This window comes from Dreissena polymorpha, chromosome 13, assembly GCF_020536995.1.
Source record: "Dreissena polymorpha isolate Duluth1 chromosome 13, UMN_Dpol_1.0, whole genome shotgun sequence".
NCBI classification, from domain to species: domain Eukaryota; kingdom Metazoa; phylum Mollusca; class Bivalvia; order Myida; family Dreissenidae; genus Dreissena; species Dreissena polymorpha.
This window is the reverse complement of record NC_068367.1, coordinates 58,588,199-58,604,232: the sequence shown is the minus strand read 5'-3', so window position 1 is coordinate 58,604,232 and position 16,034 is coordinate 58,588,199. Positions and strand designations below refer to the sequence as shown.

The window sequence follows — 16,034 nt, the reverse complement described above, 5'->3', positions numbered from 1 at the left end:
GGCGCCTCTGGTCCCCATTTCGTCCACGCATTCTGTGCTATATTCATGATATGGTGTGTTATCAGCTTTTTAATGGATATGAAGTTCATAACACTAGAATCCCTTTATATTTAGTCGTAATCATAGCCGTTAGATACATGGCAACCATGGGTATGTGAAAAGCAATTAATGTTAATGCCCGCGCATTGAGTAAGGGACATATCGGATGCGATATTTCCAAGGGAGGTAACTCAAATTGGTGGCAAAATGTTGCGGGTCGCGCACTTTGGGACCTGTTTTCATGCTTTATTGTGACACTTTATATAAATATTTATTATATTTGTAACATTGGACCTTAACTGAACATATATTGGTAGACAAAATGGATTTAAAATCACATAGATGCATAAACTCGCTCTCCAAACTGACGCATTCGATGGTTTTCATTAACGGTCACAAGTTACTTCCCCTTAAAAAATGCGAAATTTTGACCCTATTTTCACATGTTTTCGCGACTCGGCGTTTTTTCAATTTCTGCTTTTAAGCTACGTCAATATGGCACATATGTATTATGTAGTTTTAACTTTATACTTGTTTGATAGAAAAAATGGTCCTAGTAGAGAAAATCGTTAAGGAGAACAAGCATTTTTAGTGAAAAATTACGCACTTCGTTTCGTGTTAATAACTTTTTAATACGCAATTGCATTCAAAGTTGCCTTTGAAATTATTAAAGTTCTTTGGTTTCTTTATGATTAATGATATAATTGTTTAATATGGGATTGGTGGTTATAATTTTATTGAGCTCCGTATTTTTTCGAAATTCGCCATCCTACGATACGAATGTTCCTTATATCGCGTCCAAACATGGTTCGTGAGTAAATAATTTCACCTTCTACTGATTCTCAAAAATTGCCGCGTCAAATCTGAACCGATAAGCCACACGGAGGCAAAAACGCCAACTTCCGGTGCGTTTTTTTCGCGATTACGGCGATATGAATATCACATCGTCAAGAGAGATGACTCCAATATTTGAATATCATAATTTTGCAAGGGGAGCAACTGCGTAACGAACACATCGATTTGCTTTTTTAATGCCATGCTTTATTTACGATTTCTTTAATTTTTATCACGAAATCATGGAAAACCCATCTATATTCACCATTATATTTATTCCAAAGTAAAAAAGGACAATCAGATTATTTTTTTAATTACATATTAAACATTCGGTTCATTCCGAAAGCGTAGATCTACCATGAAACAAATTTAAATCGAAAATATACCGATAAAAAATCGATTCCGCTTAGAATGGCCTTTAAGAAAAGGTATGGTTATGGGGGTCTCTATGTGCAAAATGTTGCATTTATTTTCGCTCAAAGTTGTCGCTTTTACATTGAATTATATAGGGAAACTATTTGGTGTATTATGACCTTGTATAAAAGTTATACAAAAATATAGTTTCGTGCATTGTTGAAGTGATATGTAGCCTTCCTAATGATGACGCGAAGATCATTGAATTATTTTTTTAAATAATGTTTGCCAACAACTTCGTACAGAAGTTTGTAACTTTCTACAACAAATTAACATTTTGTTTTCAGCATTTTTTTATTAAACTGATATAATAATTATAATCTTTTTTCATTTAAAAACTTAAAGTTCACCTGCCGCGGTTTTAAAAACCCGTAAAACACCTTTATTTATCGAATTTAGTGCATATCTAAACTATTTCGCACCTCACTTCATTTCAAATACGGTGTTATTAGCGAGAACGAATAGAACAAAGTCGCGATTTTTCACACATTCCGATGTTCTCGCCATTTTCATTCAAACCGGAAGTGACGTCACAGGCACTCAATAACGACTCAATTACGAGCCGGTATTATAAATGGATTGGATGTATTATATCTTGCAACTTTAGTTAAAAAATTGTTGAAAAATGAAAGATGATAGCGATTACGATGAGTTTTCCGTTCAACCGTATATGTATGAGCCAGAATTTAGTGACAGTCAATCAGATTTTTCTGATTCTGACTCGGACAGCGAGGATAATTTTGCCGATGCCCAAGACGACCATCGTGTTCGGAATACGGATTGGTAAATATATAAGTTTGTTTCATGCAGGTGTCGGCAAAAAAAACAACAAATAATAATTCTTTGATTGTTTTTCTACAGTACAAGCTTGTTGAATATGACTAGGTTGTATGGTCTAATTATTATAAATTAGAACGGATACTTGAACCTGTTCTGATGGTTACCAGACAACTCGCCCCAAAGCCAACTCGCCCCAGGTCAAGTCGCCCCGAAAATCTGGACAAGTCGCCCCAAATATGTTGGACAACTCGCCCCAATCGAAAGACAACTCGCCCCAAATTAAATGACAGCGTGCAACGAAATATTTTGTCATATATATAAAACTCTTTGTGAAAAAAATGTATTAAATAACATTTTTGACTTAAAGACTTAAAAAGGAATGCTGAATACACAAAACGAATAATACATGGGGAAAAAAATAATAATAGAAATGTATCATATTCATAATTTTATTCATAATTTATAACAATTACAGACTCACGATACTAACATCAAACATTTAAAAAATATAATAATGGTAAAACATTACAAACACACAGTAACGTTCACACACAAACAAGCTTTTCAAAAACATGGGTTGAAACATTTCCAACAATCAGAAAGACAGTTATTTTTTGTATTTCTTTGTGTATTTGTCAAATATATAATCTACCTCATAATCGCTGGTTCCACATGTTCCGCTGGCAGGAACGGTATAGACATGACCTTGCGGACAAAGGTGAATACAGTGTCGCGTTGACTGTAGGCGCTCTGTAAAATCAATGAAATACTTTATATTAGAAGTGATATGAAACATCGGCATTTGTATGTTATTTTTTTACTAGATTTATATAACGGCGAAAATTTAAATTTTCGTAAGTACAATCATAAAATTATTTATACACATCCACAATTATATTTATTACCTGGAGACCGAGGCTTTGCACGTGCCGCCATACGGCCTGGTTCCAGTGAAAGGCACATCCTTTAATTGTTGGGTCGACGAAAACTTCCCGGAGGCCCATCCACATCCCGGCTTCAAAATCGACCATGAATTCTTTCACTCGAGTTTCGTTATGGAGGATGTCCATGACGCCTTTGAAAACCTGGAAAATAATTGGAAAAATTGGACACTTTAAAGAAATAATACATGAGCCGCGTTTTGAGAAAACTGGGCTTAATGCACGTAAAGTGCCATCCCAGATTAGCCTGTACAGTCCGCACAGGCTAATCAGGGATACCATAAAAGCGGAAAGTGTCGTCGCTGATTAGCATGTGCGGACAGCTTAGGCTTATCTGGTACGACACTTTACGCACGTGCATTTAGCCCAGTTTTCTCAGAACGCGACTCACATTATTTACAGAATCATACATTTGTCAGAGACAGATCGTAATGCAAACGCATCTAGTTTTAAGATCTTTAGTAAAGTACAAATTCTAGTTTCTAACTCCTGTAAAACTGTACACAATTTGAACGCTAGTACTGTTCAATTATGCCTATTTATGCACCATAAAAGGAGAATTTTTCCCCAACAGTTAAAGACACGGCCATTTTCAGTGAACTGATATATTGCTTGTATAAATCTATTTATCTATTTATCAATTGTCTAAAAGATAATTAAATTATTTGTGTAACTCAATTTCAGAGAACAACCTTTGACGGCTGCCGTCATTGAATTTCATACAATCGATGCCGCAACTAATTAAAAACCGTTTTCACGCCTTACATAGGAACGTCGACTAATTAAAGAATCAAATTAGGAACCGAATTAAATAACAATTATACACATGTGTAAACGTATCTTTAAATGACACATATTTATTTATATGTTATACATGTTATTAGAGTTAAGCAGTCAAAAGTATATTTTAAAATGCCAATATGGGTGTAAGACTCGCGTTTCTGACACCTACTGTTTGATGTTATCTATTACAGTAATTGATAGAAAACACTTATTGATTAACACGTCTGTAATTCTCAATTAAAGGTAAAGTGTAGACAACATCGGTTCATGTTTGTATCTCGGGTACGCCCTATTTATGACACATATTGATTGATGTTATTATTTACACTAATTGACACTAATGGGTAATAAACACTACCGGGGTTAATAGAAGATCTATCAATATACAAAGATTCGTGCCAAATCTGAAATTTATACTTTATTAGAACATTTTAATACAGAAAAAGATTTAATTCAAGCACGTACACAGTATCTTTAAAAAGTGTGAAGGTGGATATTAAGAAATAAGATCCATATTCGCATGACACTGGCAGTATACACGCATTTTCAATAAGAAGAGGCCAACATAGAGTACGATATTTACAATAACTCAATCAATTATGAAAAAAATATTAATAAACATTATTGGTGGTAGTATTCGTCTTATTTGATAATATGATATTTCTTTATTTAGTGTCGAGTTTTCACGCCTTTTTTGACAAAGTAATTATTTTCAAAATAAGCGACTTATGTATATACATGAAGGATATTAAATAAAAGGTTAATGTAAATTCTTATCATAAATATAAAATGCACATTTTATCATAATATTCAATCATTTCAGCAGATAGTAATGTTCAATACTAAGGATTTATACAAACGTTATACAAACGTATAAAATATATTTGTACTGACAAGTAAAAAAAACTGTAATATTAATATCAATATTACACCATGAGCAATAGTTTAAAGCGGTATACATCACCCAAATAACGCTAAGATAACGGTCCAGTGACTTCTGACATTTATCTGAAAGGTTTTATGATCGTTATCAGGTCGTAAAACACATCTGTTATGTGTCAACGGATTAACGGACATTGGTTGATTACCCGATAATATGCAAGTATCCAACAATTTAGATTCATTATTTATGGGGAAACAAAAGCTGCCTGACCTAAAAAAATGTAAGACACTACAAATAATTATATTATAAGTTTACTTACCAGTATCACAGCCTATGTGTTGCCATCGCTCGCAGGCATCGCAAGAAACAGCACGTTGCCTCTGCCCAACTGTCTTTCCACAATTTATACACTTTGCCACTTCTGCCATTGCAGAAACACAAACACAAAACTAACTCACACTAGAAAATTATTGTATCCGACATCAAATAAGCACATATATGTTTGAACACATGGCAGATGCACTGCAACCCACACAACTATATAGCAATCGTATTCCAAGTCACAAATAGTATTGTCCGACACAAACAAAACACATACTTGGGCTCATTCAGATACCCTCTTTATATATAGTCAGCCCTTATAATTACTTTGCAAACAGCATTGTTGTCTGGTTAAGCGTGTTACCTTATTTATTCTTTAATCACGCCAAACTGTCATACCGTTTGTCTTATTAATAAATCTTTGACCAGACAATGAAAGCATGCCGGCTTAATTAATTTTCGTCAATTCACACGTTTTCAAAACATAACTAACACAATGATATTCCATTATTCTTTAATTAAACCAAACTATCATACAAAATGTCTCATAAATGTCTCATTAAACAATCTTTGAACAGAAAATGAAAGCATGCCGTAAAAATAAACGTTTAACATTTCACACGTTTTCAAAACAAGACGAACTAAATGGGGCTTATTTTAATAAACACAATCATAAAAAAGCTAATAACAATTTATTATTAAAAGCAATCCAGTATGTAAACAATTATTGAATTACAAAGTTTTACAATATGAAATGAAAAAAACACATCATACAACTACATTTACTAAAAACAATAATCACGCATATTAATACATTAAACTTAACAAATTTTATATGAACAAAATTTCTATAATACTATATATAAGAAACAGAATTGGGGCGAGTTGTCTTTCGATTGGGGCGAGTTGTCCAACATATTTGGGGCGACTTGTCCAGATTTTCGGGGCGACTTGACCTGGGGCGAGTTGGCTTTGGGGCGAGTTGTCTGGCTCCCGTTCTGATTAGGAAGGAATGTTTGTATTGCAATTCGACGTATTTCTTTTATTTTCAGGTGTGCATGTTCATGTTGCACACCATATCGTGTGCAGATTGAGTGCAAATGCTGCACAGAATACCCAGAGCTGATGGAAAGGATGGACGAGGCAGGGGTAAAGTGCATAACTGAGCACACTGCAGGGATTTCAATAGATTTTAAAAACCAGGAGTCAATGACCCCTGGACTGAAATTTTGAGGAGTCAAATTGAAAAATGGTGGGGTCAATTTTGAAGCGCGTTATTTGTGTTTTTGTCTGTATTATTCAGTTTTTTAGATAAAAATATGCTCTAAGAGTAACACAATATCTTAAAAAGTTATACTGCTTTATTAAATAACAATACCATGATACATAACTCAACATATTTTAATGAATTGGTACAATAAATATACTTCCTTATAGTTATAACACATTTAAGTCTTTTAACACATTAAAATAATTTAAGATATGTACCGGTAGCACCTTTTTTATCTCATATTTATTGTCATTATATTAGCATTATCTCTATGATAGCTTTTCTAACAAAACACAATCTAAATGCATGGAACATCTAGTATATCTATTACTGTTTATCCGAATACTATACATGTCCGAAATATGTACACTTTGGAATGCCTTTCCTGTAGTAGTTTTACTTTAATAATCCAAATTTTTCTTGTTGTTATCGGGTTTAACAAACCGTATCAAATGTTTGTTAAATCCAGTTAATGCTTTCTCCATTTTTGAATCGCCATTACTTGCAATTTGAATCGCCAGCTTTGAATTGAACGCGGGTTGAATGTTAAGTCCGCCATTTACAATGTCGAAGGTCATGACGCAGCAATTTAATTCTACTCGGATAATTTATATCTTATCGAGAAAATTTGTTTTCTCAATGTTTATGTGTAGTATTATTACTTGTTAGTATAACAAATGAACTGTGATTCCAGTTTATATAAGATGGGTGTTTAATTATTTCAAAATTCCAATTAACCTTTTCAAGAGCTGCTAACTTTTTAACTTAAAATTTAAGAAAACATCAAGAGGTGTTTAAATAAGCCAAAACAGCTTATTTTATACAGTTCAGAAGAGATCAATGGCAGAGTAGTCAATTTTCCCTCAGAACAGTGCATTTATCAATAATAAATATCTTCCCAAATTCCAGAGCAGAACTAAAAATAGATTACTGAACCAGGTTAAACAAGGGAGATAAATACTGCATAAATACTGCAAAATCATGTACATGTTGTCTTTCTTTCAGTTATCTCTTAGTTGAAAGGCTTATCATAAGTGTTAATGACTAAAACAGTTATGTTAACTATGAAAATTCTGTGTTATGAAAAATTACATAATGCAGTTAATGTCACATAATATTGACATAATAAAACCAAACTTTACTACACAGGAAACCAATGTTCTGACCAAATTTCATGAAGATTGAGCAAACTAGAAAGTTAAAAAGATTTTACTATAGCCATATATAGCCATATAAGGAAAAATGCCCCGCCCCTTGGCAGCCATGTTTTTCAAGCCAAGGTTACAATTTTTGAACTCATCCAAAATATCATTGGGACAAATCATCTGAGCAAGTTTCATGAAGATCGGAAAATAAATGTGGCCTCTAGAGTGTTAACAAGGTTTTACTATAGCAATATAAGGAAAAATGCCCCGCCACTGGCGTCCATGTTTTTCAACCAACCGTCATCATTTTCAAACTCGTCCGAGATAACATTGGGATGAATCTTCTGACCAAGTTTCATGAGGATCGGACAATAAATGTGGCCTCTAGCGTGTTAACAAGATTTTACTATAGCCATATAAGGAAAAATGCCCCGCCCCTTGGCAGCCATGTTTTTCAAGCAAACGTAACCATTTTCGAACTCATCCAAGATATCATTGAGACCAATCTTCTGACCAAATTTTATGAAGATTTGACAATAAATGTGGCCTCTAGAGAGTTAACAAGTCAAATGTTGACGCCGCACAACGCACGACGGACAAAAGGCGATCACGAAAGCTCACTATGAGCACGTTGTGCTCAGGTGAGCTAAAACAGGGACCAATACACTTGTATAGGTCCCTGATAAAAACAACCACAACCTACCGGTATTTTTGCAGAACATCATTTTTTTTTAATTGCTTGCATATTACAATACAATTAAAAAAGGTTCCAACCCTGTACTTTATAGTTGTCAACGTTATTGCTGATTGTGCTGTCATGTAACAATACAACTAATTGTTGGTTTATTGAGTTGATTTGCAAACAGACAATGCTTTGCGTATGCATGCACCTTATTAACCACCCAAGAGCTAAACTAGTAAACGGTGTGTGCAACTTTTAAGCACTTTGAGCAAAGACCTATAAATACACATTCTTGATAAATATTTGCTTCGTGTTCATTTTTTCTTGAAATTGATGTGGGTAAAAGTGAACTCGGAAAAATGATAACAACAAACTGTATGTAACAGATTGTTTATTAACATACACAAAAGAAAGAAAATAGTATTTTAATAAGTAAATCACATAGTAGTACATCAAAACTCGATGACAATAAACAGGACAATATTGGACGGATTTTGAAAACCTCAAAACAGTGGTAAGCTTTCAGCTATAACAAAATATATAAAATTCATAGAAAACTAATCAAAATAGTATGTGTGTCTTTTGGTCTTAAATTCTGTAATGTTTCAATGCTAACTTTACCCTAGAAGTTAAATAACTGGCCACTATAATTAATATCACAGTCATAAAATGAACTATAAAAGTAACGTCCTAAAAATTATAAATCTAAACTTAAGATTCCGTACTGAAATTTGAGAATACCTATAAGAAAAAAGCTATCACAGAAAAGTATATAAAATTGTGGCCCATAAACCTTATAACATATGTGGTTGCGGAAAGCAGGTGTAAACATTTGGTAACAAGTTTTGAATCTTCGTTCTAATTGTAAAGTACTTTTGATACATAACTTTTTTGGGGGGTTTAATGCCCCTCGACTAAAATTAATAATGGGTTTAAACAAACTTCTGAAATAATTAATAGTGACTTAAGTAATATTTCTATATGTGATTGTTTTTTATGCCCATATACATGTACTATTAGGGCATGTAAGTAATTGTGATCAACAATAGTATATTTTTTTATGACAAATCACAGAATATATTTCCAAAAACTCCGCCAGCAGAAATAACAGTAGTGATCAAGACATATACAACATAAGTTAGGTGATAGGGATATATAACACCTCTACCATAAAGACCTACCATGCATTAGTAAAGTATGTATGGAAACAGTATGGAATGTGCTACATAAAGAGCATTAAAAAAAAAACTCTTGAAACAAATTTACATGAAATTTGCCAAGAATTAACAAAGAAAAAAACAACAACTTGAGTTAATTATTAATGTGCAACAATTTAACAAAAAAGTGATAAGGAAAAAAGCAAATATTTGATTACACCAAAAGGTAAAAAAAAATTGGTCCCGCACAAATAAAGCAGAAAAAAGTTATGATGAAGGATTTTTAATAAATATGTCAACTCTAGAAAACATTAAGCTTTTGTTATAGAATGAAATACAATCACCAAATATCACAAAAATCACCACTTGCTGTTTTAATTATCACCAACACTATCACATATCAGAAACATGCTCAACATGTGTTTAATCGCTACGACAAAATAGCTGAACCTTTTGATGATGATGCAGATTTTTCTTTTATAGTAGGCATTCAAATATTTGTTGAAGAGTACATTTGTTTGCCTACAGGTAAATATTCTGGAACACATCTGTGTTGGTTTCAGTTGTCTACCGGTATTTTTAAAACATAGCTAAAAAAACTGTTTGACAATGTTTGAATGAGCCTGAAAGGCTCCAAATATTAAGAAAAATAATTTTGAAAACCATGATTAAAAACCTCAACAAACATTGTGATGCAAAATTTAAATTTCAAGTGAAAATTATGATGAAAAGATGTATTTGAAATGGAATGGAAATATAAATCACAAAATAGTGAGTATCAACAGAAATAAAACATTGCAAAAATGTGCTTCCAGAAGCTAATAAGCTAAAGTAACAAAAAATTGTATGTACATCCCAACACCTAAAAAATCATACAACAATTATATAAAAAACTTGTATAATAGCCTTCATCATTCATTACATAACTGCCAGTTTTAAATTGAGTTTGATTCCTACCATTGATCTAAATAATATTATATGTATATTAAATAAAAAATAAAATTATTATTGGTGCGAAAAAACTTGTTATACAAGTTATAAAACTCAAAGCAGATTCATTTTTTTTACCAAAAATTTATAAAACAAGCTATTCTTGGCTGAAAAAACAAACAATTTCATAATATGCGTATTACTAAAAATATTTACAGTACGTGTCAACCATATTAAAGTCAAAATGTAAAGATTACAATTATAATTTGTGTATCTGTCAACAGCAAGTTACAATTAATGATATGCATCTTCTAGCAGTATACAATTGGTGTTTTATAAGGGCACCATGATTGTCACAAACTTCATTGCAAAAAAAAATGCATAAATCATACTTGTACAAATATGTCATTATAATAAAAGATGTACAGTTTAGAAATATATTAGACACAAGGAGGGTTTAGTGTAAAACTAGATACAGAATACAACAAAGCTAAACCAGTTTCACACAAAAACCTAAAAAATTAAAAACAAATTAGATTTAGGCAATGTTTTAAACAAATATGTTATTAACATTATTACATCATTATTACATTTGATTGATAATCAGATTATGAATAATAATCATTTCAGTAAAGATTTAGATTAAAAGTTCAAGGAAAGCAATTTATTTTGTTCAGTATTTTATAGTTTGCCATGATATTGCATCTTAACATGCATAAATCATGTGTTGCACATTTCTAAAAAAGATAAAAATTCAGATTAATAAAATAAGGAAAATTAATGAAATCAGCAGAGATTATATAGTAAAGGCACTTGCAGCTTGAAAATAAAAATTCAGGTTAATAAAATAAGGAAAATTAATGAAATCAGCAGAGATTATATAGTAAAGGCACTTGCAGCTTGAAACAAAATCAAAGTGCAATGTGTGTAACTCACAAAAACAACATGTAAAATATAATAAAAAAGTATGCAAACATGATATTCTGTTTTAATTTGCATATTGTCTTCCCTGTCTCTATGCCTGTCTTAAAAATATAACTGGTAATCATAATAGGTCCAACAAAAAACATGCATGTGTAACTATACGTAGACTAATTTGTGTACTCTAACAAGAATCAATTAACTATAATAGAAATATATTAACAATTAACATCTGTATAATTGTAAGTACAGTCTTGTTAACTAATACACACATAGTATAATTAAGTATTATCAAAATTCAATGTAGACATAGGCCACAGGTTTGCAGAAAATAGTTGCCACACAGTTTTGAAGACAACTGTCCAATACATAGAATTACTGTTAAACCAATAGTTTTCGTTGGACACTTATTTTCATGGATTTTTATGAGTAGACTCAACCACAAAATAAAATGTTCAACAAAAGTTTACATCGTCTTTTATACGACATTATAAAACAATTAATGAATTTAAGATCAATCAAATATGCCATATTTTACAAATCCACAAAATTTAATGTTGACGAAATTGATTGAATCCCCAGTCAGCATTTCAGAGATATACAATGTAGGGCATGGTTTTTACTGTCTGTCACCATTGTTTAACATCTGTACAATATGGTATGATTTTAACTGCAAGGTTCCAGATTTCTTACTTCTGTATATTACGGTATGGTTTTTACTATTCAGTCTGTACTGTATGTTGTCATTTTTCCTACATACCATACAGTAGGGTTTTGTTTTTACTGTATAGTGCAGGCTTTTGACCCACCCTCAACCTGTACCACTGTTGGCTGAACAGGCTCACCTTTTGGAATTTTTCCTGCAAGCAATGCTTCAACATCTTCAATCTATAAATAGAAAGAGAAACATTCTGTGTAACTATAAATAGACAGAGAAACATTTTGTATTAATATAAATAGACAGAGAAACATTGTGTGTTACTATAAATAGACAGAGCAACATTATGTGTTCATCAGTGATTTAGATGTAGCGAAAAATGATTGTACGATTGTTTAACATAAGGGCATGAAACATTATATGATTTTGTATCAGAAACTATTCTGTGGATTATTTATGAGAAGTAGAGAACAATGTTTTCTTTATCAAAATATAGAATGAGACAAACCTGTAGAGGTACAGAAAAAACATTCTTTTAACATTTAAAAGTCAGAAAAACATTCTTTGATTGTATATTAGAACTGACGATATACAGAGAAAGGTTTTGTGATGTTGCCAAGATCTATATAAGACTTTTTTAGACATCTACAACAGAGTTTTGGGAAGATTAAGGAACATGTTATTAGAATGAGCTTTAAATTGAATATGGAGAAAAAGTATACACCTTTAAAACACGCTGCAGGATTTTCCACACTAATGATTTTCTTCTTTAATAAGCATTGAGATTTCACATGAGTAGGTCTGTAGTTTAAAGTTGTTGACAAGCTAAGCAAGCTTCATATAGAAAATTAATCTTCAACACTATTGCGTGCCTTTTCATCATATTCTTGACCATGCTTTTCATGGTGACATCACAACAAAATCATAATGGCCACGCTTGTTTGTATAAACTTTCATTGACCTCCTGGCATTTTTTGAATTGTATATTTATATGCCACTTAAACAATAATGTTTGTTCACATTCTGAAATGCGATTTCTGACTGAATCCATTGCATGGTTTCAGGTGGCAATTTTCGGAGAACGCAAAACTTCATAACAGTAAATAACCCCAAATCATCCATCAATGCAATTTAGTAAATTCCAAACGACAGCTTCCAGGCCATGTGTTTACCCTTTCCAAATCAGAGGCAAAGTAAAAATGGCTATGTGCAAAAAGCATAAAACCAGAACAGCCTGCGAGTAACTCGCAGTCTGTACAGGTTTAATGCTGCTTGCTGCTCATCAGTATCAATGGGTTGGACATGAAGCCTTAAAAACTTGAATCTAGTACGAAAGGTCTTCAAGAAAACATATTTTCTGAGGGGCTGCAAATACGTGAAAATACCTAAGTGGTAAAGGGTTAATGTAAAGAAATCAATTCGGTATTAAGAATAGGAAAAAAGCTATTTACATGAAAAAACAAGAGATGTGTTTGTCAGAAACACAATGCCCCCTTCCGGCCGCTTTCAAGCCATATATTTGACCTTTGACCTTGAAGGATGACCTTGACCTTTCACCACTCAAAATGTGCAGATCCATAAGACACACTTGCATGCCAAATATCTAGTTGTATCTTCAATATTGCAAAAGTTATGACCAATGTTAAAGTTTTCGGACGGACGGATGGACTAATTGACAGACAAACAGACAGACGGACGGGCTTACGGACAGTAAAAAAAACTATATGCCACCTTCGGGGGCATAAAAATGATGAGGGACATAATATGTGAGTGTGTTATTATGGATAGCATTATTACGTCTCTATTAATATTGTTTCTTTGACAGAAAAAAACTGTTTAATCTAGTGTTTTGTTCAATCTGATTAGCATTTATAATTATTCATTATGATAAAATGCATCTAATAAATAATTGTTGAATAATCACTCTTTAAACAACAAACACAACAATTCTGAAGCTGTGATTTATAAGAATTAAAACACCAGGATGTAAGCACTTTTGGGTATATGGCCATGAATTAGAATGACAAAGAGTGGTTTATTGGCTGATATAAAATGATATCTGGGAAAAACAAGGATAAATGATAAACAATGATCAATAATAAACAATTATGGAATGATTAACAACAATTAATGATAAACATAGGTAAATCATGATAAACAACATTAGTTAAAAATCTATTTTAGTTCTTACATGATCAGAAAGATATTTTACAAAATGAAAATAAAGACAAGCGATGAGTTTGTGAAACATTATGTCCCCATATATTTGACCTTTGACCTTGAAGGATGACCTTCACCTTTCACCACTCAAAATGTGCAGCTCAATCAGATACACATGCACTCCAAATATCAAGTTGCTATCTTCAATGTTGCAAAAGTGTACATTACATAAGCGATTTTGACCCATATATTTGACCTTTGACCTTGAAGGATGACCTTGACTTTTCACCACTCAAAATGTGCAGCTCCATAAGATACACATGCATGCCAAATATGAAGTTGCTATCTTCAATATTGCAAAAGTTATGGCAAATGTTTAAGTTTGACGCAAACACACAAACAAACAAACACACAAACAAACCAACGGACAGGGCAAAAACAATATGCCCCCCACTATAGTGGTGGGGGACATAAAAAGAAATACAGAGATTATAATAGAAGTGCGCAGGAAGAATTGTGAATTTTCATCAAGAACGGATATTTGAGAACATTAATATATTTTACATGGAATGGGAGGTTTTCTGTTTCCAGTTTTCAAAAACAAAGAAAAAAACCTACATTCAAAAAGCCACAAAGTGTCACAACATACGTCAAAGTTGCTTACCTTGATTGCTGTATGTCCTTTGTTCTTCCGTTCCCTCATGTAGCCGTTGATCTTGCTCTGTTAAAAACATCACAAACAGAAGTATTAAGCATCGCAACATTACAACTTAAAAGATTTCCTCTTTTTTTTGGCATTGGTTTAAATTGCTTGTAAGCAGCTAAAATGCATATTAAACGACTGACACTAGAGTCATTATAGTACACATGGAAAAATATTCTAGCGCAGTGAGTCTTTAAAAATTTTGTCTACGTTATCTTAGTTAATATTTCACAAATTTACATAAATATGATTTATAAAAAATATATATGAATTTCATTTACACATAAAAAACATTTCCTGCCTCTTAATGTTATGTCATTAAATCAAAAATATTTTGCTTATTATGTTGCAAAAGGCTGTATAGCTGAAAAATATATTGATAAGTTCCTTTTAAAATACGCATTCCTGTTCATAAAATCAGAATAATGTGGCATTTGGTCAATCGTTTAGTTATCAGTTAAGCAGATGACAATAAAATAGGTGATCTCAGCCAGTTATTCATTCTTTGAACAGACTTCAGAATTTGTTAGAAATTGGGATCATGGTCTGTATTCACCAATCAAGTCTTAGATTTAAGTCTTAAATAAAATAAAAATATTGAAAATGTTTTGTTTTAATTTTGTTCTGTTCAATATGACACAAAATTTAATACCTCTTACTACAGAATTCTTGATTAATAATAATGTATTCATGACATAGAGAAATGTTAACCATGTTTTATTCATGACATAGAGAAATGTTAACCATGTTCATATTCAAACGATTAATGCATTTTCTTTGTTTATTCTTTAGTCTTAAGTCTAAGAATGGTTTGGTTAAAATTGGCCCTGGTTGACAACAATTACCAGTTTAGCGTCAGACTCCTCTGCACGTTTCTTCTGAGAATCCGCCTCCTGTCGGTACTTGGCTGCCTCCTCCTTGCTCTTCGTGTCCGGTATCGGGGTCAGCGCAGTGCCACCAGCCTGCCCGTTGACAGCCACACCTCCCACGGGTGCTGCAGGTGCTGCCTGCTTACCTCCCTTGCCCACCTGAAAGAGTGGTTTCCCTTGTATGTGTTATTGTTTCCCTTGAATGTGAGTGTTCTCCCTTGAATGTTAAGACTGTTTTGGTGCCTTAACAACCTTGAAGAAATAGAAGAGTGGTTTCCCTTGAATGTGCCCAGTTTCCCTTGAAAGTGAGTGGTTTCCCTTGATTGTGAGATTGTTTTTGAGCCCACCAAAGGAAATAGAAGAATGGATTGTTTTCCTGTGAATGTGAGCTTGTTTTGTCCCTTGAATGTGAGATTGTTTTCCCTTGGATATGAAATTGTTTCCCCTTGAATGTGAGTTTGTTTTCCCTTGAATGTAAGATTGTTTTGTCCCTTGATCATTAGATTGCTTCCCTTGAATGTGAGCTTGTTTTGTCCCTCGCATG

At 32.6% G+C, this 16,034-nt stretch overlaps 1 protein-coding gene across 1 annotated transcript in view; it reads right to left on the bottom strand.

The window, feature by feature from the left end:
- Positions 1-8,468: 8,468 nt before the first annotated feature.
- Positions 8,469-16,034, bottom strand: part of LOC127854830 (kinesin-like protein KIF28P) — a 73,290-nt gene continuing 65,724 nt past the window's right edge. Inside the window, exons 22-24 of the mRNA XM_052389897.1 lie at positions 15,467-15,649; positions 14,583-14,639; positions 8,469-11,988 (exon numbers count right to left, since the gene is read on the bottom strand). Coding sequence (XP_052245857.1) covers positions 11,881-11,988; positions 14,583-14,639; positions 15,467-15,649 — 348 coding nt within the window. The 3' untranslated portion in view covers positions 8,469-11,880. The remainder of the gene's footprint in view (positions 11,989-14,582; positions 14,640-15,466; positions 15,650-16,034) is intronic.